Below are 21,574 nucleotides of genomic sequence, written 5' to 3'. Positions count from 1 at the left end.
AATCCATATTTTGAATTCTGAAATCTAGTTCTCAGTAACTTCGTCATGAATGTAAAATGACAATACAACAAATAAAGGTCTGTTTCTAGGGCCTAGGGGTGGAAAAGGCAAACTCCATGTATCTAGCGTCTTGCGTCAGGAAGTCCTTTTATGAAGGTAAAAAAAGATGATACAACCTTGCTTTTTTTTTTTTTTTCATATTTCGCTATGTGTTACAGGAAACCCAACGTTTACAACAAAAACTGAATGAAAGTTCATATAAATTTTGTCAAGCATAAACCAAGGCTGTTTTCTCTCTAAAGGAAATTCATTCTGCCAAAATACTGAGAGTTGAAAAAAAAAGAACAAAACTGCTATAGAAGTTTTGGTACGTTGGTGGATGATTACCAACAAGATGTGAACTTTTGAGGAATGGTTGGACCGTACTAGGTGAGCTAGCTCTTACTTACTCTTTACATAAAAAAAAGTTGAACTTAAATCAAAGTCAGGACGTCAGGGAAACCTCTGATGACCCAGTTGATTCCATAACCGTTACGGTAAACCTTCTAAGGCAAACTGAAGTATTCATCTGTTATTTTTGGGGTTTTTTTTTGACTTTATCTATTCAACTAATTTCCTTTTAACCCTGCTTAGGACAATGTGTCTACAAACATCCTGCGGCAAACTTGGAGAATTACTACAATCATTAGATAAAACGAAATGTCATACTTATCTCTTGGGGGATATGAATATTGATTTACTTAAATTTAATTCTCATAGTCAAACTGGAGATTATCTAGATATGTTATATTCTAACAATTACTTACCCATTATTACTAAAACCCACTAGATTAACAAGCCATAGTACAACATTAATAGACCATATATATGTAAATACTCTAGCTCAGACTATCACATCTGGTATTTTAACCATGGATACTTCTGATCATTTACCAATCTTTAATATAATTGAAAAGCAAACTAAAAAGATGTAATGAAAAGAGATCTTACCGAGACTATAAAAATTTTGATCAAGATGCATATTTGAATGATATTAACTCTGTTGACTGGCAAGATGAATTTAATGACTGCTTCAAAAACTCATGAATATTTCATAAGCCTTTGGTCCAATTGGAGCCACCATACACGTCACGTGCATGGACCTTTATACCCGATAAAGTCCTCTTCATCAGTATTCTTTATATAAAGAATACTAATAAGGACGATTTGGTCCAACTAGAGCCACCACACACGTCAAGTGTATGGACCTTTATATCCGATAAAGAACTCTAAACTAGTATTCTTTATATAAAGAATACTAATAAGGAAGACTTTATCAGAGATAAAGGCATATTCAAATTTAGATGAAGACTTAGAGCCTCATCAAGGTCTGTCTCACATACGATCACCGACGACCCACAAAATCTAATTGACTAGCAATCCTGTCTTGAGACTAACATGCTGTCTTTAAAATGTGGGATGCTATCGATGTATAGAAGTCCATGCTCGTAACATGTATGGTGGCTCCAGTTGGACCAAAATCTTATAAATTGTTCATGAGTTTTTGAAGCCATTTAAAAAACTTGTAGATCGTGTTTTATTAGGTCGAAACCCACTCGGCTACGCCTCATTGTTTTATCCCCGATACACCACTCCTCGTTTTTTAAATACTACATACATATACATCAAAAGACTTAACTAGGCACAGCTATATATAATACAATTCATATAATAATTCAGCTATAGCTAAACTAGGCACATATTTGCATATTTGAATGATATTAAATCTGTTGACTGGAAAGATGAATTTAATGACTGCATAGATATACATCAAAAGATTAAACTAGGCACAGCTATATATAATATAATTCTTTTTTTTATTCATTTATTTATTGCTTTTGACTTATGTAAGAGCATTGAGTTCTAATAATGCTCAGGAACTATTACTATTATTATATAATAATTCAGCTATAGCTAAACTAGACACAGTAATGAATAAACATGCCCCGATTCAACAAATATAGAAAAGAAAATCAAAACAATTGCTGCAAAAACTATGGATTACAAATGGCATCTTAAAATCTATCAAACATAAACAAAAATTATACAGGACACATTATCTCAATAAAGACCTAGATAAAGTTAGATATTATAGAAATTATAGTAACGTGTTAAATTATTTGAAATTAAAGGTATTTTTCCTGCTTCTTTAAAGATTTCGAAAGTAACTCCTATTTATAAATCTGGTATAACAACTGATCCTGGAAATTATAGGCTTATAGCTACCCTTTCGCCTCTTGCAAAAATATTCGAAAGAGCAGTTCCCAAGTAGATGGAAAACTGCCAAGGTCACACTGTTATTTAAAAGTGGCACTGTATCTGACCCCTGCAGCTATCGTCCAATTTCTAAGCTTCCACATGCTGGGGCACATAGCCCCCGTCAAGGTCTCATCGGAGGTGCGCATTGAATTCTGGGTAATCTTGATTTTGTTTCAAGATGGCGGACGTGCAAAAGAGTCCAGGAACAGATTGAGAGAAGTTTGAGACTGTGTAAGCTGAATATTTTGGGAAGCGACACAGCAGATAATCAACGAAGTATTGAAGGAGTAAATAATGTATTTCGAAATTTGGATTAACTTGTCGGCGAAATCTGTTCGAGTATGGAATCGGAGCATCCCGATTGTCACATTCTTATGGATTTGTGGCCTATGGCTGAACGAACTCTCTACAGACTACACAAGTCCATTGTTTGTCGAATGCAACAGTTTCCAAGCACAGTGACTCCATGGTTTTGCACTTTTAGCATTGACATTCCTCTTGAAGTGTTCGATTTGATTTTTGAAAAAGTTATCCAGCACAATAGTTTTGGTCATACTTACACTGAGTGCCCAGCAGTTATCAAGGTAGTTTTTACTGACTTGAGGAAAGCAAGATACATTTTCAAGCGTATGAACGACGACACCGTTTATATAGCCCAACAACAGTGAAAGATTAATAGTCTCATACTATTATGGATTCTGGAATTCTTCTGGTGTAGCTCAATTTTTTCACTTTCCAAGCAAACATTGGATTTGTTTATGTTGTTGATATTGTTTATATTAATTAGTTATATCTTCAGGTGGTAGGCTGTTAATTGTGCTTTTTGTACCAGTTGTAGATCTCATATTTGAATCTCAAAGCTATGTATTCCTGGTTTGTTTAGGACTTATTTTGAAGAGCAAATTTTTTGTATGTAAGCAAACTCATACCTTGAAAATTATCCTGATCTAGTTCAGTGATAAAGATCTTTGGTAGTTTGTAGCTCTTGCATGAGGTTGGTTGAAAACAATAAACATTCCAGATATATTATATGTTCATGGTTTTCTAATTTCACTGTAAAAGTGGGTTACATGAAATCGATCTTCTGCTACTGTTTTTTTTTTTTTTTTTTTTTTTTACTGAAAAATGTTTTTTATTTGAATTTGGAGATCTGATATCATTCCAAATTCAAAGAGCACCAGTAAATTTGATTTGCTCGATTCAAATTGCTTGACACGTTCTTTTACAATACCTGTGCTACCTACCACACTAGTGCATGGAGGCCCAGGAAGTAATTGTCTCTATCCAGTTGTTTTCAATGCTTTAGTCAAAGGCACAGATAAGGCTTAGGTTACTGTGGAAGATATATATGGCCTTGCCATGAAGTCATCTCTGGATGAGCTTTCAAAAGCACAACCAGGTAAAGGGGCATATGATATAATGTCTAAGTATAACTTAGAAACTTGTCTTGGATTTGGCATCTACTTAACATCTACTAAAGATATTAAATCAATGGTGAAAAACACTGTATATTGATATGTATTAGGTAGGACATACCAGGCTATTTACTTTTGAAGGCAATGACACTTTATAGAATTAGCTATTCCTTTTGAATGTTACTTAGGTATACATCCTGAGAAGATCACAAAATGCCACTCATTGTGTAGCTACTTCCTTCAAAGTAAAATACAGCTTCTCTGCTTCTTCCCAATTATTCAGTTGCTGTAAATCCATATTAGCCTTTATATAGTTACAATATTCTTGATGTATGTTCAATTCATATTCTTTATCAAAGAGATTTTCTCTTACATATTGAATTTGCTAGGTTGAAACAAAAAGACTTAAATCATCAACTCCACCAAAACATTCTGGAAGATGATACAACTCTAGAGGCATTTCAGGTAGAAGGTTTAGAATCTCTTATATGATGGGTATTCCATCACTCTTTGACCAGGTTGAGGTCTTGCTGGATTCCTTCTGAAAAGCAAAACCAAAAGGCATTCATTTTCAAGCTCAATATCTGGATTTTAGTGTCCCTTTTCAGTGAAATCTTTGAAGTAGCTTATCCACCACGTAGATCTGTTTTTTTCACCACCCTTCGATTCTTTGATTAGCTGGTGAAGAACCGTATACATGAGCATCCACAGAGTCTCTAAATTCACAATGTATTGCAGCCATCGCTCCATTTTCCGTGCCGCAATCACTACGTAATTTCACTGGGCAGCCATATTCTTCGACGCATTGAAGATAAAACGAAGCTGGGTTTTTGGGTTGGTTGTAGGACCTGGTTACTCAAAGCCACATTACTTTCCTACTCCAGTCATCTATGCACCCATGGACGGGAAAACAGTATGTTTCAACTTATCGTAACCGCCGGTGTGCCAACAGTAATTAGGACCTGGTACTCTGTATGTCCTTCTACGTAGCCGTTTTGCTCTTCTTATCTCGCAACCTTTGTGTTGCCTCTGTGGGCCACCGTATCAAAGCACACCCATTTATGTACCTGGAACAATCGTATTTTCTTTTTTAGAAATATCTATAATGGATGACGACCATGATGACTTCAATGTTCGTCAGATAAGGAAAATTTACCTAATTAAAAAAATGAAAATGGCCCTACTTCACTCTGACGTCACATCAAAACAATCTTCAACAATCTATTGTTTAAACGCAAAGGATCATGGTCATAGGACGGGGTCAAATCAAGGCAAACTAACCGAATATTGTTCTAAATCCCGTATCATTCCACGAAGAGAAGTAGAATAGCCAGCAAACGCTCAGAATATTTTTTAGTACATATTAACACACATTATATCTGAAAACCAGGCCATTTTAGATTAAACTGTTTTGCTAGGAGCAAATTTAGTTGAATTTTCTATTGGATTTGGCGATTCTATCCCCACATAAACAAGCAGTGACGTCATAGTGAATTAGGTCAATTTATATATTTTTAAGAATTGTCTGTACCATCTTCTGACCTGCAGCAGTCTACCGGAAGTACCAGCAGCAAGTTCAACAATCATATTCTAGAGTGGAGAGTTTGTAATGTTGGTATGTCATGTCATGTTGTTGTGCTATGATATGTTGTTATTTAAGTTTCTTTTCTTTTTACAGACGAAAACACTCCAGATGAAGTTCGTATTGAGAGGATGATCGAGGATGACAGTTTTGGCAGTGGTAAGTATTGGTAAGGGTTATGTTGTGATATTGTCCTATCATTGTTCATATCATCTCATTTTTCCTATTTTTCTAATGGCAGACCAATCATCAGCAAGGGAAAGGTCTTCCCCAGCCGCTAGTCCATTCTTTATTGATGATAGTAGTGGTAAGTCATAATTGATTTTGTATTTTACAAAGCTTTTCAATGTTGACTTCATACATTTATTTTATTTGCTTAAGGTATCAGGGTCTCCAAAACTGCTATGAAAGATTGATATTTAGGTTTTTACATTTTGCGAGAGAATACACAGTAAGCTATCATTTTCCAAAACTAATTTTTCAATAGCGTTTTTTATTAGCGAGAAATAAGCGAAAAACGAGTTTTTAGGTTCAATAGTTTTCGATTTATTGTTGGCATCACTTGTCAACGATGTGTCGTTACGTCTCTATCAGCCACTGTTGTTTTACTTTGTACGCTTTTGGATCTTCGTTTTGATTTCCTGTTGTTTGCTTGCTTTTCTCTTTAGTTAGGCGTAGACTTTAAAAATAATAAGGATGGCCTGAGCGAACAAAACCTCTGAACTTGAATAATAGCGATGAATCCCTAAAAAGACACTACTGAGCGGTACTGAATAACAAAAGTTCAGTTAGGAATTTATCTGGACCTCCCACCCTGAATAACAATGAAATAATTCGATCTTGGTTTCTCGTTACTTTGTCTGTCATTGGGGACACATTTTGGATTTTTTGCTTATCTCCAAAGTTATCGTGGATTTTGGCTCGGCTGGAGCTGATATAGCAGCGTCATAACTTTAGGAGCGTATAAAAAAGGAACAGGGCAACTAATCAAAAATCGGAGAAATACTTTTGACAAGTGATGTCTTGTGATCTCAGAAGGGTAATAAGCATTGGTTTTCGATCATTACCGGCTGTCATTGAACTCCGCTAAGGTTCCACGGTGAAAATTTTTATTCGAATAATTCACTCTAACTTAAAAGGATAAATGTATTTTACAAAAAGGAAAAAATGAACAGTTTCTACATTTATTCAGCATTCAGAAAATGTTTACTTTGTTGAGGTTTGTGAGAGTTGAATGCACACTTAATTTGCAGATCCAACTCCAATCCCTCTACCTGAATACAATGTGGAACCTTCGATTCTGGATGCAGATCCAAATGAAACCTCACTCGGGCAAGAGATTGTAACACTTGAGGTTGTCCAAGAAGCTTCCAAACAGCAAAGAGCAAAGCTAGTGGACAGCAGGGGATACAGCTATAACGTTAAAGAGAAAACTAAAACAACTACATACTGGCAGTGCACCGTAAGAACCAAAAATCTGAACTGCGAAGCTACTATGAAACAGGTTAGTGACAATATTTATAGAGAGTTATGCATACCTGTGGCCTTTTACACACATATGTTAACTGATTTATTTTTTCTCAGGTTAGCAGCACATTCACACCTGGCAAATAAGGTCATTATTATCCAGCAGAAGTGGGTGCAGCTACTGTAGCTAAGATTGTTGCTGAAGTAAAGAAAAAAGCCACAATGAATATCTTCAAGCTGGCTAGTGCAATTGTAGAAGAGGTATGGGCGATATCATGATAATAATGACAACTTACCATCATCATTAGTAAATTATAAATGACAAAATATGTTGCTCAAAATTAACCTTTCTTGCCTTTTTTCATTATAGGTTCTTTCTGAAAGACTGACTGGCCCTTGTCCAGCACTTCCAAAACCTGCCCACATTGCACGTCATTTTGTCAACTGCCACCGTCAAAGAATAAGACCAGAAGACCCCAAGGATCTCAACTTTGCCTTTCGCCCTGAATGCATACATCCAAATTTCATGAAGTCTGACCTCAGAGTGAACAACCATTGCCACTTTATATTGCATCGCCAGAACAGCTACTGACACTTAACAGGGCACACACCTGGTATATTGATGGTCCATTTAAGCTGCCCTGAGCCTTTCAAGCAGCTACTGTCTATAAATGCACTCTTTTGATGAGGTATGTATTAAGCATTTGGAAAGTGACATAAAGGAAAATGCTCCCATATGTTCCAAATGTTACAGCAAAGTTTTATTATTTACAGGATACTAGAAACATTGATGACTTAGTGAAAAAGAAAAGTATCACGACACATCCAATATTGTGGTTTTGCAGTGAAGATGGTATCATCTTATCATCTACATCCATGTCAGATTTTTTTAGTAATTGAGGAAAAAAATCTTCCTAGAAGTTTCATCACCAATAAGTAATGTTAAAGCCCTTATTGTCCTCTTAGGGGCATACTATGCTTTTAATTTGAAAGTAGATCCATCTCACAAGCTGATATTTGAATATCTTGAAAATATTTTGGGGCTGTTTCCTAGTAAAAAGTGTTAAATACAGGAAATTCTGTATGAAATTAACATAAAATTGTTGTCTTACAGTTAGATGGTGGGCTACATCCATAACAGTTTTTTTTTTAGTAATTGACAAAAAAATTTCCTAATGTTGACACTAAAGTTTTGAAATACTGGTAGACGTTTCATTGTACAGGGCTTTCATGACATATCAAGTTTAAACTTCTGTGTTTAGCTTTTCAATTGATATCAATCGAAAATTGCAATCAATATTAAATTTTCTTCCACTACCCCGGGTGGCATCGACACGTGTACGAGAGCTATTTCAAAATTATTTCTGTTTGCTTTTCTTCAACATAAAGCAGTGAAGGAGAAATTGTGAATGGTACTCCCAAGCTTCCATCTATGGTAATTTGTACATAGCCAAATATATAGACAAACAATAAAAATGTAATATTATATACCCATGAAATGATCAATGAACTAATTAAATAATGATCAATGAACTAATTAAATTAAGTGCCAAAAATTAGGCTTATTTTTATCACCGCTTTTGCTCCATGACTAAAGGTTTGACTTCAAAATAAAGGAAGAACTTTAGCTACGATACAAGCAATCTAGTGGAGTTTGTTAGAGTTTTTTAGCTTCGTAGTAAAGTAGTGAATGGACTCCTGGTGTGAGGCATTGTGTGACAACAAACAATGATGTGCGTTGCACCAAGAAATCGTAAATACAATTCATCTCTCTTTTGTCAGCTTTTTGCGGTTGTGAATAAGAATGAGTTATTTCAATTTGAAAATTTCATTTCAACTACTGAAAACAGCTATAACATTTTATTACTATAACCAATTTATTGCATAACATATAACATGTAGACCCATAAGAACAGAAATAGGTAAATTACGAGCCTTGTATTAAATATAACATGTAGAACTAGTGAGATAAATCAATGGTTTTCACGGCGGCCACGTTGGAGGAACTTAACAAAAGAATCGTTAATGAATTCTTTTGTTATATTCTCCAACATGGCCACCGTGTCTTTTGTTATTTAATTCTCTTGGGAATGGTTTAAAACCATCAATACATTAATGATTTATGATTTGCAAAAATAAGCTGTTTACATTTATATAATACAATATGAAAAAAAAACTTCAAATATTACTTAAAATATTGAACATCTATTTACGACTTTAATAAAAAGAAAAATAAGAGGAGTTCACTGATTTCTGTCAACTGGTCCATTGAGTCGGGAACAGGCCTTTTAAAAAGTAGCTGTCAGGCAGTCTTCTCTCCATTTCCGTAGGCCATCCACTCAGCATGCACTTTTCCCTGAAGCTGCCTTTACTTCTTCCATTGCAGTCTCTTCAGTTTTTTCTCACCAACCAACCTGACTTGCAAATTTACAAGGAGGGCCTCTTGGTGAAGGAGGTTGATGAGCTGTTATAGGGGTAGGGATGTCTTTCCTGATGCACGTCGGTTGATTGCATTGTGCCAACCTAATTCAAAAGAATAAACGATACCACATAAATCAATGCCAACACCATATAAGAACGTAATATAATTTGTTAGCACGTACATATATATTATATCTATGTCAGGATTTATATGTAAATAAACAGTTTATTTTTATTATTATTTACCATTTTAATAATTACCTTCTATGTCATTGTTGCTGTGGATGGCCTCGTTGCATACAGACCATGTTGGTGGTGGCCAGGTCTGGCTAAATATCCAAGTACTTCCAAGGTAGTCGTTAACTCCCTTAGTTTGGCTTTACCAAGCTTCGTCCCAGCCCTTATGATGTTGAAAGTCATCATGTTATCAATTTCCATGGTATTGGGAACTGGATATTCGATTGACAGCTCTAATTCTTGATCTGAAAGGTCTGCAATAACAAAAAGAAACACAGTGGAATGATTTATAAGATCTGTAACTATAGCAATGCTGGCATAAAACCTGTACAGATATACTTTTTGTATAAGAAGCCTATAATATCACATAATAATAACTTACCATTAAAAGAATTTTGGATTGGAGATCAACTAAGAGTGGCTGGAACTTCAACTGCATCAAGAGAAATAAAAAATGATTAAAATGTGAAAAAAATATTTAGGGAACTCTCTTCATCCAATAACTTACCATTCACAGACTTTTTCTTGGGGGATGATGTAAGTGGAGCATTAATAACTGTGACTTCATCTACATCAGTTAGGATGGATGACGATGATGGAGTAATGTCTGCAACCTTATCTGCACCAAGAGACAAAATGAAAGCATAATTAATATTTCAAATTATATATCATATTAAGATAACAAAAGAAAATTATATTAGATAGATTATAGTGTTAATATAATATTACACATAAACATAACAGCAATAATTATTCTCACCAGACATTTCACTGTCCGAGAGTCCCATATTTAAAATCCTCACTTTGTCAGGGGTATCTGGTGGAAAGAGAATGTCATGTTAGCATAACATAAGATGACATAGAATAGCATAACATAACAGAATAGCATGACATAGCATAGCGTAACATAGCATGGCATGGCATACTGTAGCATAGTATAGCATAGTATAAGATACCTACCTTCTTACGAACCATGGCCATACATCTCTGAGTCGTGTGAAGGGCTTTCATCTTCCTATACATAATCAGAGAATGGAAAGCGGTAGCCGACTTCACACGCTTGGCGTTCCCAACAACTCCTGACCGGTAACCATCCAAGAAACCATGCTTTATCAAGGTCATTAATAGGGGTCTGGCAAATGATACAGTTTGGACTGGACATACTTGTATCGTTGAAAAATGGCTCTTATCATAAATACTCAAATCGATCACTGTTTGTGAAGTGATAGAATGATTTATTTGCAGTTATTTATACCACTTGGACAGATCAAAAATTTCATTGAGGCAAATATTATTGGCTAAATTAATTATAAAGAAAACAAAGCAGAACAAAGAATGGCAGTTTCTAAAAAAAAATTAGCAAATCCAGGGAGGTGAAAGGTGTAATATACTTTTGTTATAGCTACAACAGTTACATTGTATAGGTCAGTCAGCTTGGGGACGCCACTAAAACCATGTCTAAAAATGTCAGCGAATACATATCTAAAATAATTTACACAACACTGAGTCCAATTTGTTTGTTAATTGCAACACCTCACGCCGGGAGTCCATTCGCTACTTTACTACGAAGCTAAAAAAAACTCTTAAAAAAACTCCACTAGATTGCTTGTTTCGTAGCCAAAATTCTTCCTTGACATAAACCCTTTTATTTTGAAATCATACTTTTAGTCATCAAGCAAAAGCGGGGATAAAAATAAGCCTTCGTTTCTCATAGCTTTCGATTTGTTTGTTGTCACACAATGCCAAGAGTCCAATTGCTACTTTGCTACGAAGCAAGCCAAAATAACTCTGAAAAACTCAACTAGATTTCTTCTTTGTAACTAAAACTTTTTATTTGTCAGAAAAGTTCTTCATTGAACAAAAGAATCTATTAGTTGTTGTTAAAGGGACTCCGAGGTGCCAGACACATTATAGCTTAAAATGTACATTAAACCTTGTTGATTTTGAAAATCGAAATGAAAATTCCATGAAATGCGTTTTTTGGGGTGATATCGGCCACGGATTTGATGGCTTGGGATACTTGGGTTGTGATGACGTCAGATAGTGGAACATGTTGGAAGTATGGCTGTTCTTTATCAATTTGAGCCGGAAATTGCTTAGGTCAGATTATAATACACCCTATGAAAGAGTGAGTGAGGAAAGTGAGCTAGAAGAAGTGGCGATGATATTCCGTGATATTCCACAGGGAGCCTAGCTTAAGTCATTTCGCAACTTTGACGGACGATATCACCGTAAAAACGCATTTCATGGAATTTTCATTTCAATTTTCAAAATCAACAGGGTTTGATGTACATTTTAAGCTATGATATGTCTGGCACCTCAGAGTCCCTTTAACTCTTTCCTGTTCTTGCAAAAAAGGGGGTAAAATGGCAGGATTTAAGTTCAATTTTATATTTTCAAAACTATTTTGAGGTATGTAGTGCAAAATACCTCAAATTAAAGCTGATTGAATTTCCTTTTAAAATAATCTACTTTTTCAACCAGAAAAAGAGAATCATTTATGAATAAATTATCATAAATTAACTCTTAAGGCAGTGATTTTTTCCTTAAAACTCCCCTAGTTTCCAGGGTATACAGAGCTGGATAAATTTCTTTTACAAAAAAAGTTTGATAATTTCATCAAGAAAAAGCACACCAAGTTTGGAGACAAAATTCTCAATTTTCAATGAGATATGACATTTTTTTGTGATATGGTTTTGGCCGTGCAAAACTGGCCGAAACATGTTTCCTGGCCATCCTTTAATGCAATTTTAATTACAAAATTGTATTAATGCAGAATTTATTCTTTCTTGGGCCTTTTTTAATACAATAAAGCCAGTCTCCTGCCCTTAATAATACTAATTACTAATACTAGTAATAATACGTACGGGTCATGAGTAGCATGTGGCAGTAAATATTATTGTACATGCTTATGCTAATACTCTATTTGTACAAAACAAATACACCTTTATTCACTAAAGCAATAAGATATGTAGAACAATACACTTCATTTTCAACATTGCTAACGGTTTTCCTTAGTGTTTCTTAGGCAAACAAACCTGCAATGCAAAAAGGCAAAAGGAGGTAAACATTTTAGTTCATAAAATTATACAGCCAATTGATACACGGTTTCTTATGGCACAATGTGGGGAAACTGAATCAGATATAAAACTAGTCATGGTGATAGTCTTTGCTGTGCCACACCCTGAAGCAATTCCTAGCACTAGTTATATGTAGGAACACCTGACACTGAGGGGCATCACAATATGAGGCCACCCTCAGCTGACCTCTCCCCTCATGATAGCAAACAACACAGTTGCATCGAACATCCTCTGAAAACACAGGTAAGTGTTCTGTAATGAACTGTCCAGAAGGTTTGACCTTGCCGCTAGTTGGGAGAGGATCATCATCACCAATACCAGCTAGTTGTCTGACAAGTTCTTCCTTATAATCAAGGATTGAGTAGGACTTTGGTCTCCGAAGGGCTTCGACATTGGGGTTGTTGGCTCTATGCTCCCTAAATAGAATATAGCTGTTGACAATAGCTATGTCAATTAGATGAAAGAAGAGAGTCTTCCACCAACGCACACACTTTCCGAGACAGTTGTTGTTGGCCAAGATCTGGTCAGAGCGATCAACAGCATTCATGTACGAGTTATACTGCTTGATTGCTGCTGATTGTTGGACATTGATCTGCCTCCAGACATTTCCAGTCTTGACCTTTCTCGTCACCTGACATATTTCATTGGCATTACCAATGGTTGTCAAGAGGGAAACAACCTTGTTGTCCTTCCACTGCAGGGTAAGAACAGGTGGGGTCCTGTCCCACCTCATGCTTCCACGATCTCTTCCCCTTGCCCAAGTCTTCCCATTTTTGAGAACTACTGGGAATTCTCTTCGACTTTCTCATGGTACCAGTACATGGCATCCCAAGCTGGTACAAATCTCTCACCAATGGAAAAATTCAATGGCTGTGGTTAAAGTGTTTCTCAAATATGGCTGGTCTGAGTGTAAGCCAGGTGGCCGTCTAGGTGCAAAGGGTGGTAATATATTGCTAGTATCTGGGTGGTTATAGCTTTTTTCCCCTTGTTGAGCAGCATTCTGGACTCCAACAGCACCTCTCCCGACATTTTTTTGATCACGAACCCCGCCAACACCAACTCTTCTATCAGCACCATGGGGCCTGCCAACAACAACTCCTCTACCAACAGCACTAGCTCTTCCAACAGCACTGGCTCGTCTAACAACACCAGCTAGTCTAACAGCATCGGCTTGTCCAACAGCACCAGATCTAACAGGTCTACAAGAATGCACAGCAGAAAGGGGAACATTGAAGTCTGGATCACTTTCCTCACCTGATGAGGGATCTGAGTCTGTTGGTGGTGAATTGGTCTCCTGATGTTCCTCCTCATGATCATTACTGTTGAAAATTCAACAGTAAAGTATTAGTTCAACTTATTTTCAATAAAATAAGTTATTTAACTTTATATTTTATGGTCTAATAGACTGCTTAGAAAAGATGATAAATAGAAAAATCAATAAAGAAAAGGAAAATAACACCAGATTGTGAAAAGTAAAAGATGTGCATTGATCAAGTTCTTCAAAAGCATTTGATAAAACAAAATATTTTAAAATTTCTAATCTTTTCTTATGAAATTCAATCAAAATTAAAAGCTGAAAAGTCAAAGAGATTCTAGATGAGATTTGGCATACAATGTATAAAACGAGCAGAGTCTAAGCCACGAAAAAATCAAATTTAAAAAACAGCATCTAAATTGTCGTGGAAACCGATTTGCCAAAGAAGTGCTAACCGCTTCAACGGAAATGTTATTCGTAAAAAAATTAATTCTATGGCAAGAGATTGTCAGAAATTTATGAATAAGTATATGACTGTGGCAAAAACACTGTTCTGGTTGTCTATGTGGTGTTATAAATGTGATTTTTTTTAGGTTTTACATGAATTTAAATGTGATCATTCGTAAACACGCTTTGTGACAGTTTTCACTCACCTCGATTCTTCACTTTCAGCGAGTATTTCTCAATTCAAACCCGATTCTTCTGAACTAGAAATCCCTCCACAGCTGCTATCACCACTAAGGGCATCATCCATGATAAGAGAAAGCACTTCCTCTCTGTCAATATCAAAATTAAAGGCTCTCGCTCGCTTTGGTTGAGATGCCATTTTCGAGTGTCACGCTCCAACGAAATGTTTTGCAGTCGCCAGTCCAAAACAGAGTCAATAATTACTCGGGGATTCTGAAACGAAGCCAGTGATTGGTTTATTTCTTCCGAAGGCTAGTTATCGATGATTTTATCCGATTGTGACGTCATCAGATGAATTCATCCGATTTTATTGAGCGTGAATGGGAAAGAGTTAAGGTATTAGGATACGAAAAATGCAATTTGCTCGAAAAATTTTTTTTTGAAATTTCATAACTTTAAATCTTTGTCTTTCATATGTTAGTAAAACTTCTTGCAATTTTTGATTGGAAAAGCCAAAATTTTGAGACAAATTGAAATCGAGTCTTTATCAAGACCGGAAATGTCCCGTCGCTTGCAATAACGTTGAGTCCAAATGCTCCTTTGTCCTTGTAAAAAGATCCTACATTGTGATCGTCCAGAACAACAGATAATTTGACAAGTGATGACAAAATGGAAAGCTCAAGGTGTTTTGGCCAACACCATCGTGGCTTCCTCAGCTTCCGGCTCCAAACAAAGAAATGAATTTTTGCCGCTAAAACCTCGACTTCAAAAAGATAAAAGTCCCTTGGATTTAATTTGATTTTTCTAAAATTTGGAGAGTTTAAAAAGTAACTCATGATCCAAAAAAAAGGTGTCTCCGATTTTTGAAATTTAATTTCTTTCCAAAGTTATGATGCTTTTTACTCTAAACGATACTCCAAAAGCAATAGCCGAACTTTGATCAAAAATAGCGAGAGATATAAAACAGATATCAAAAATCTGGGACACCCTTTTTGAGCTTATTATCTCCTGAGTAGATTAAGAAATTTTTTGCAAACATAGCTTAAAATGTACGTGTCCGTTAACGTTTTCACTGAGGCATGGTCAAATTTCGCTTCAAGGACAATAATGTGAACAACAATTTATAAAAATCGTATTTTGAAGATTTCTTCATAAACTATGTTTACTCAGCTTTCAAAATATGTATACTTTGTTTGTGTTATGCTATAAAGCCAGCGCGTTATTTGTGGTCATAAACGTATTCTAATACCTTAACTTGCACGTAAATGGGGAGATGTAAATATTCTCTCTTCGCTAGGTTTAGATTTCTCGATCGACATCTGAGCAGAAAAGTTATAAGCTTCAATGAGTTTCAACATTTTGAGATACAGCTAGGTAGCAAATCGACTTCTATTAAGTAGCGAATCGACCTTTTAGGTAATTAGCGAAAGTGCAAGGTGGCGAAAAGACCGGATACCATAGGAAATAAGTGGGTACAATTTTCCAACTTATCAACCTTTACATAACAAGCCAGTTGTAGCCTCACAGCCTGATAGCCTCACAGCCTCATTGACAACTATTAGAACAACTTAGGTGGCTTGTGATGGTTTGCATGTGCAGTTAATGTATGGAGTTACAAAATACTCTTTTGCTGTACCTCAAATCTGTAATAATAAAGACTTTTTTAACGTGGATAATTATGTTTTGGTGTCTTACCTGTGACTGAGTTTCAGCTGCACTAGAGCAGTTTTTACAAGATTACCTTACCACCATTTGCATTGCTACGCGGCCACCCTAGACAAAAATCATGACGTGCACTTTGCAATAGACTGCCATCAACCAAACATGTTGACATCATTTACACGCATGTGTGATTCAAAAGGCGAAAAAATTTGTCCATTGTTGACGAGTATATTATGAGCCACACTCACCGGGCCTATTCAGGCCAATCCAAACTCGTGTAAATGACGTCAACATGTTTGATTGACGGCAGTCTATTGCAAAGTGCACGTCACGATTTTTGTCTGGGGTGGCCGCGTAGCAATGCAAATGGCGGTAAAACAACAAACTGAACCTGAAACTCGATTACAGATAGGAGAACATTATAAAACAACCAACCATGACAATTAAAAAGCCTTTATATTGTAAATTTGAAGCACAGTGAAAGAATATTTTGTGACTCCATTCTTATAACTGTACATATGCAAACTATCACAAGTCACGAGCTTGGGCTTCCTGTTTATAAAGAAGTTATGGATGTTGAGATATCATTACTATTACCATTGAGTTAATCATGAGATAAAAGTGACAAATCTGTTATCATTTCAACATGCATTGTACAATTGTGCCTAGACTTATTAAAAAAGATTATAAGTTAAAGTATTGCCAAAGATTTTGTTTTCAAATTAATGATTTTGTTAAATTAAATATTTTTTCTTAGGCCCATTGATATATCTAAAAGTATCGATTGATAGATATTTTGACAAATTAATTATGAATCTTATCCATCCACGTCAGTTTAATATTCTTGACGACAACATAGTTAAAAATGGTTCCTACTATTGTCAGCACGCATACTTACTGCGCATCTACATCAAGGGATTCCTGTGGTTTTAAAAAGCAAAACACTCAAAGGTACAGAAAATGTCGGCTTGGGACAAATTTAAGGTGAAGAACAACAGCAATAACTATTTTCTTGTGTAGTCAAAGATGGATCAGAGTAATCTTCAAGAATTTAGGTGTTTTTGGCAAAAAAGTATGAGTTTTTACTTTTTAGAAAAAGCAGTTTCTATCGCCTTGGATCGGTGAATAATAAGAGAAGTTTTTCAATATTTCCATACAGATAAGCTTAGTTTGTTTTAAACTTAAATGAAAATTGAAAATAAATCACACATTACCCCAAATATCAACCGTTCATTTTAGGTTTTCCTGCGAGTATAATTACATAAAATGAACCGACTTTTGTCGTTGAAAGACCTCGCCTTATTATATAAGCTGTCTTTCACTCACTAAAAAATATATTCAAAAACATTCACGCAAAAGGCATACTGTCAAAGAAAATTATTATTTTGATTTATTAATTTTATAATCCCTTGCACTAGTGAAGTTAAACTGAATGTAAGTTTTTATTTTACGAAAGTTTTTGCCTGGTTCTTGCTTTGCATGCACAACTGCCGTGAAACCTCATGAAAAGCAGTCCTTTTTCCGACTTCAAAAAATACTTTTACATACCATTTGCTTAAGGAAATCTTTTCTTCTACACAGGAAGTAATTATTTATTATTGTTCTTCCAATTGAATAAGTTTTCTGGTTCTTTGAAGGCTTGAAATATCGCTTTTTCTTCAGTTTTCCTCCTGCTTGTAAAACCACAAAAACAGAGCTGGTCACGCTGTTTCCTAACGCCGCGTCACACTTGTCATGCTTTTAGCACCCAATTTATCCTCAAAAAAATACTTTAAGGATGGTGGGTACCGTTCGCGACCCATTTTTATTTGAATGAAACTGTGTCAGTTATTTAGAGTACGCATCCAAGTGAGATAATTGTCATTAAAGACCCGATGACGTGAGCTCATTTTGAAGCACTTCAAAAAATCGCATATCCCTTGTGTTTGGCTTAAGTACATCGAAATTTTGCCTAAAATAATCTTAAACATAAATATTTTTCATATTAATAAAAAGATTTGAAGTTGCAAAGATGAAAGTACATTTTTTATCTGCTTTTGTGCAAAAGTAGGTAAAATTTCAATTTTGGACAAAAACACAAAATCAAAAAAGTAACCACCCAAAACTATTTTTATTTTTGAAATAGCACATTCAAAATTATCTTAAGTGTTTACAAAACATACCAAGCAAATAAAAAACTGGGGTCGCCATGCGTTTTTTGTAGTCATAATTTTTTGAATATCAGATTTCAAGCTTTTTTCAAGCGATGGTTACAAATTTCCTCCACCCCTCCCCTGAGAGACGTGGTTTAGCATTGCATTATGGGATGGTAAACATGGCGGACTACTACAAGAACTACTGGATCAAGAATACGGTCACTAAATGTGCTAGAGAATGCAATACGAAAACCTTGTAGGGATAACTGAGAATGGAATAAAGCCCCAAGAGTTTCATAGAAGAAACTAAGTGGTTTATAGTAGGTGAAATTTCAGTTTAAAACTCCGAATTCGCATTGAATGTAAAACAAACTACCAAGAGTCCAAACTTTTTTTCGTGGATCAATTCATGAAGTTTAAGTGCCTCTTTACATTCACTACACCCACTTTTTAACTGCTACATCAGGTAATCTAACTCAATAATTCGCTCTCCTTCAATAATATTTTGTGTTTGTTTTCAAGTTTTTCTCTCTTGATCTTTTTCGTCTAGTTTTTGTCGGTTCACCGGTACTCTATTTCCGACAAATCTACCATCTAGTCGTCGTTTTCTCCTTTTCACAACTTTGACTTTTATTTTTACAGTACTATTTAACTATCCCATATAGACACACACGAACAAAATTGCTATTTAAAAAAATGATGACAACAATGATCACGCCTTTATTTCGTTTTGTTGTTGTTGATATTTTTGAAAACATTGGAGTTCCTGTGGACTACATAATGTGCGCAGTTAAAGTGCGCGCTGACAACTGTACCCACCATCCTTAAAAAAACTTTGTAAAATGCGAGGGTACCCCCAGTTTTTTTTTCATCCAAAATATAAGAGATATATTCAGACAGCTTTTTACACTAGCATTTCTAAAATAAAAATGGTTTTGGATGCAAATGTAAGCAAAGATGTAGTATCCCTTCAGAACCATATTTACACTTTTGAGGGCAAAATTTGGTTTGAAAAATGGTTTCTTATATGATACAAAAAAGCTTTTATATTTGATATAAAGAACACAACTTCTTGTTTATTTGAAACAATTTCCAGATAAAATCCATCAAAACAACTTCGAAATATGATTTTTTTTTCCCAAAATCGTTCTAAATTGTGCAGAAGACTGTCGTTTTTTACCATGAACTTCACCATCAATTCGAAAACTATGGCCTCCAAATCGTTATGAAGGCTGTGAGGCTACAACTGGATTGTTATGTAAAGGTTGATAAGTTGGAAAATTGTATCCACTTATTTCCTATAATGGAGCAAATTTCCTACACAGAGTGAAATGCCAATGACCAGAGATCTACAAATTCCATTCTGAAGACGTATTCTGTGCTCCTCTATACGAAGGAACAGCCCCATTTTGTTTTCTAAGCTCAACGACATGGGTATCTCAGCAGAAAACTACGCTAAAACTATAATCCCTGATTACTAATTGAACATAAATCAAAACTAAGAACATAAAGAACGTGTATTTATCAAGAAAAAAATTGTTTGGAGTTAAACTTACTTGGCTTTTGTAGCTCTTTCTTTCATGACTTTTGCGAGGTCTTCGGGATCGTTTTCATTTTGGGTTGAAGTCCAAAGATCAACTCAAGATTTGGTCAAACATATACGGTAACACTGCCTTAAAACCAAATTAATTCATAATATATCGGTCACTCATGCATATAATTGGTAAAATTGATGATCAAGAAGCTTTTCATACCTTTTAAACGGAGATTTATGGAAGTAAATCAGAGAAAAACTGTTCCGCCTTTCTTTTTAACATCTGGACCTTCGAAGCAACGCGTTCAATGTGACGCTAAGTATGCTGGGATGATAATGATACACAGGTATCCCAAAAATGCCAAGTCACTCCACAGGTAGCCCAAGCTAGGTTTCTGTGGTGTCATATTCAAATGAAAATGTTATAAGAATTTTTTTTTTTTTGCGTTAAACTTGGTCAAATCCAAAATCTAATAAATATGACTCAAGATATACTACATTTCATATATCAGCTAATTGGTTTTTACTTTATTTCACATTTTGAAGATTTTATTGAGCTTTTTAAGTATCGCCATACATTTTCTAATTCAAATCGCAAATAGGCGGACGCAAACAATTTATTCGGGTTGGGTTGCTCCAAAGTATGTTGAGGACATGCTCACTGTAAAACAATTTGGTTGCTACCAAGGGCGTGGGGGGGGGACTCCCATATATGGACTATACAGGGATGATCCGCTGAACAGGGTATGGTTTTTCGAGCTTCTTGTCATAAACAGGGTATGCAATTTCACTCAGGTTCCAAGTTCTTCCTGAGTTTCCTATCATATTCAGGGCTTCTACTTTCGTATTGACCGAAACTGGTTATTATGGTCGTAAAAAACGATACGCGAGATGACATGAAATTGAAACAGGAACTCAGTGCAATAAATTATATCTTTTATCATAAACAGGGTCTACATATTTGAGTTTTTTGTCATAAACAGGGTACCCCTTAAGAGGAGCGTAGGAAACCACGACGCGTAGCGGAGTGGTTTCCAGCTTCTCGAGTGTTCTCCAAACATCCCAAGTGTTTTGATCAGAGTATCAAACACGGAAAACTGTTTTTGATTTGTTTTATAAAATAACAAACGCGCGAAAAGATCGAAAAAAAGCAAAGTCTAAGTAAATTCTCCCTACGTGCCGTCTTATTCAAACTGACCAATGAGCGCGCGCGATAGATTAAAAATGACGATAGCGTGTTTTGACACTCTCATCAAACATGGTTTTCGACCAATCATAGCGCGCGTAGTATCCCAATTATTTTATAAAGCCATATCGTGTTTTTGTTATCTAGTCCCAACTAAACAAAAGTCGACCAAGTTCATTGAATGTCGACCTACTTAAAAAAGACGACCAACTCAAAAAAAGTAGACCAAGTTGTAAAAAAGTTGGCCAAGCTAAAAAAAAAGTCGGCCAAGTTAAAAAAAAGTCAACCAAGTTGAAAAAAAAGTCGAGCACTGAAAAAAAAGTCGACCAAGTTGAAAAAAAAGTCGCCAACGTAAAAAAAGTCGCCCAGCTAAAGGAAAGTCGATGGCCCTAAATGGGCTCCGTAACTTATCATTCCAAAAACGATATTTCTTTCTTACTGCATTGATTACTTATTTCATATCGTTTTCATAATAGATTTTTTTTCCTTTATTTTCTAGCCATGGATGTAAAGCGCTTTAGAATATCTTAATAGGTTGAGCGCTATATAAATTGTATTATTTTATTATTATATTTTTTGTATCGTAACAAAATAGTCCGAAAATACGGCTCACAGCGAAATTTAGTCGAACCAATATTTTTCAATATCAAAAGGTAAGATTTCTTGCCATGTTTA

General features: G+C 35.4%; 1 protein-coding gene, 1 long non-coding RNA gene and 1 pseudogene across 4 annotated transcripts; 1 reads left to right on the top strand and 2 right to left on the bottom strand.

Moving 5' to 3' along the window:
- The first annotated feature begins 637 nt into the window (after nucleotides 1-637).
- LOC148913012 (uncharacterized) lies at nucleotides 638-2,233 on the top strand (annotated as a pseudogene).
- Nucleotides 2,234-3,391: 1,158 nt separating this feature from the next.
- Nucleotides 3,392-8,224, bottom strand: LOC148913011 (uncharacterized). Its single transcript, XR_016119227.1, has 2 exons — nucleotides 6,834-8,224; nucleotides 3,392-6,708 (listed from the first exon to the last, which is right to left on the bottom strand). It is a non-coding gene; the product is annotated as an uncharacterized LOC148913011 (long non-coding RNA).
- A 3,958-nt stretch (nucleotides 8,225-12,182) lies between these two features.
- Nucleotides 12,183-20,023, bottom strand: LOC148913010 (uncharacterized). Of its 3 annotated transcripts, XR_016119210.1 has the most exons (5): nucleotides 19,934-20,012; nucleotides 19,736-19,852; nucleotides 14,409-14,531; nucleotides 13,755-13,819; nucleotides 12,183-12,458 (listed from the first exon to the last, which is right to left on the bottom strand). XR_016119210.1 is itself a non-coding variant. In XM_089026910.1 (3 exons), the coding sequence occupies exons 2-3, from the start codon at nucleotides 19,759-19,761 to the stop codon at nucleotides 13,348-13,350; spliced, it is 498 nt and encodes a 165-aa protein (XP_088883036.1). In that variant the 5' UTR covers nucleotides 19,762-19,852; nucleotides 19,934-20,023; the 3' UTR covers nucleotides 13,346-13,347. The 3 variants fall into 3 exon arrangements, 1 of the variants encoding a protein (XP_088883036.1); XR_016119209.1 differs by lacking the exon at nucleotides 19,934-20,012 and having other exon boundaries at nucleotides 14,409-14,655; nucleotides 19,736-19,855; XM_089026910.1 differs by lacking the exons at nucleotides 12,183-12,458; nucleotides 14,409-14,531 and having other exon boundaries at nucleotides 13,346-13,819; nucleotides 19,934-20,023.
- Nucleotides 20,024-21,574: the final 1,551 nt, after the last annotated feature.

The sequence above is a fragment of the Actinia tenebrosa genome, unplaced genomic scaffold (assembly GCF_029948245.1).
Source record: "Actinia tenebrosa isolate PJP-AT-01 unplaced genomic scaffold, QUT_ActTen_1.0 PGA_scaffold10__47_contigs__length_13832649, whole genome shotgun sequence".
NCBI lineage: Eukaryota > Metazoa > Cnidaria > Anthozoa > Actiniaria > Actiniidae > Actinia > Actinia tenebrosa.
Note: the sequence above shows the minus strand (reverse complement) of the source record. Positions and strands in the feature narration are given on the sequence as shown.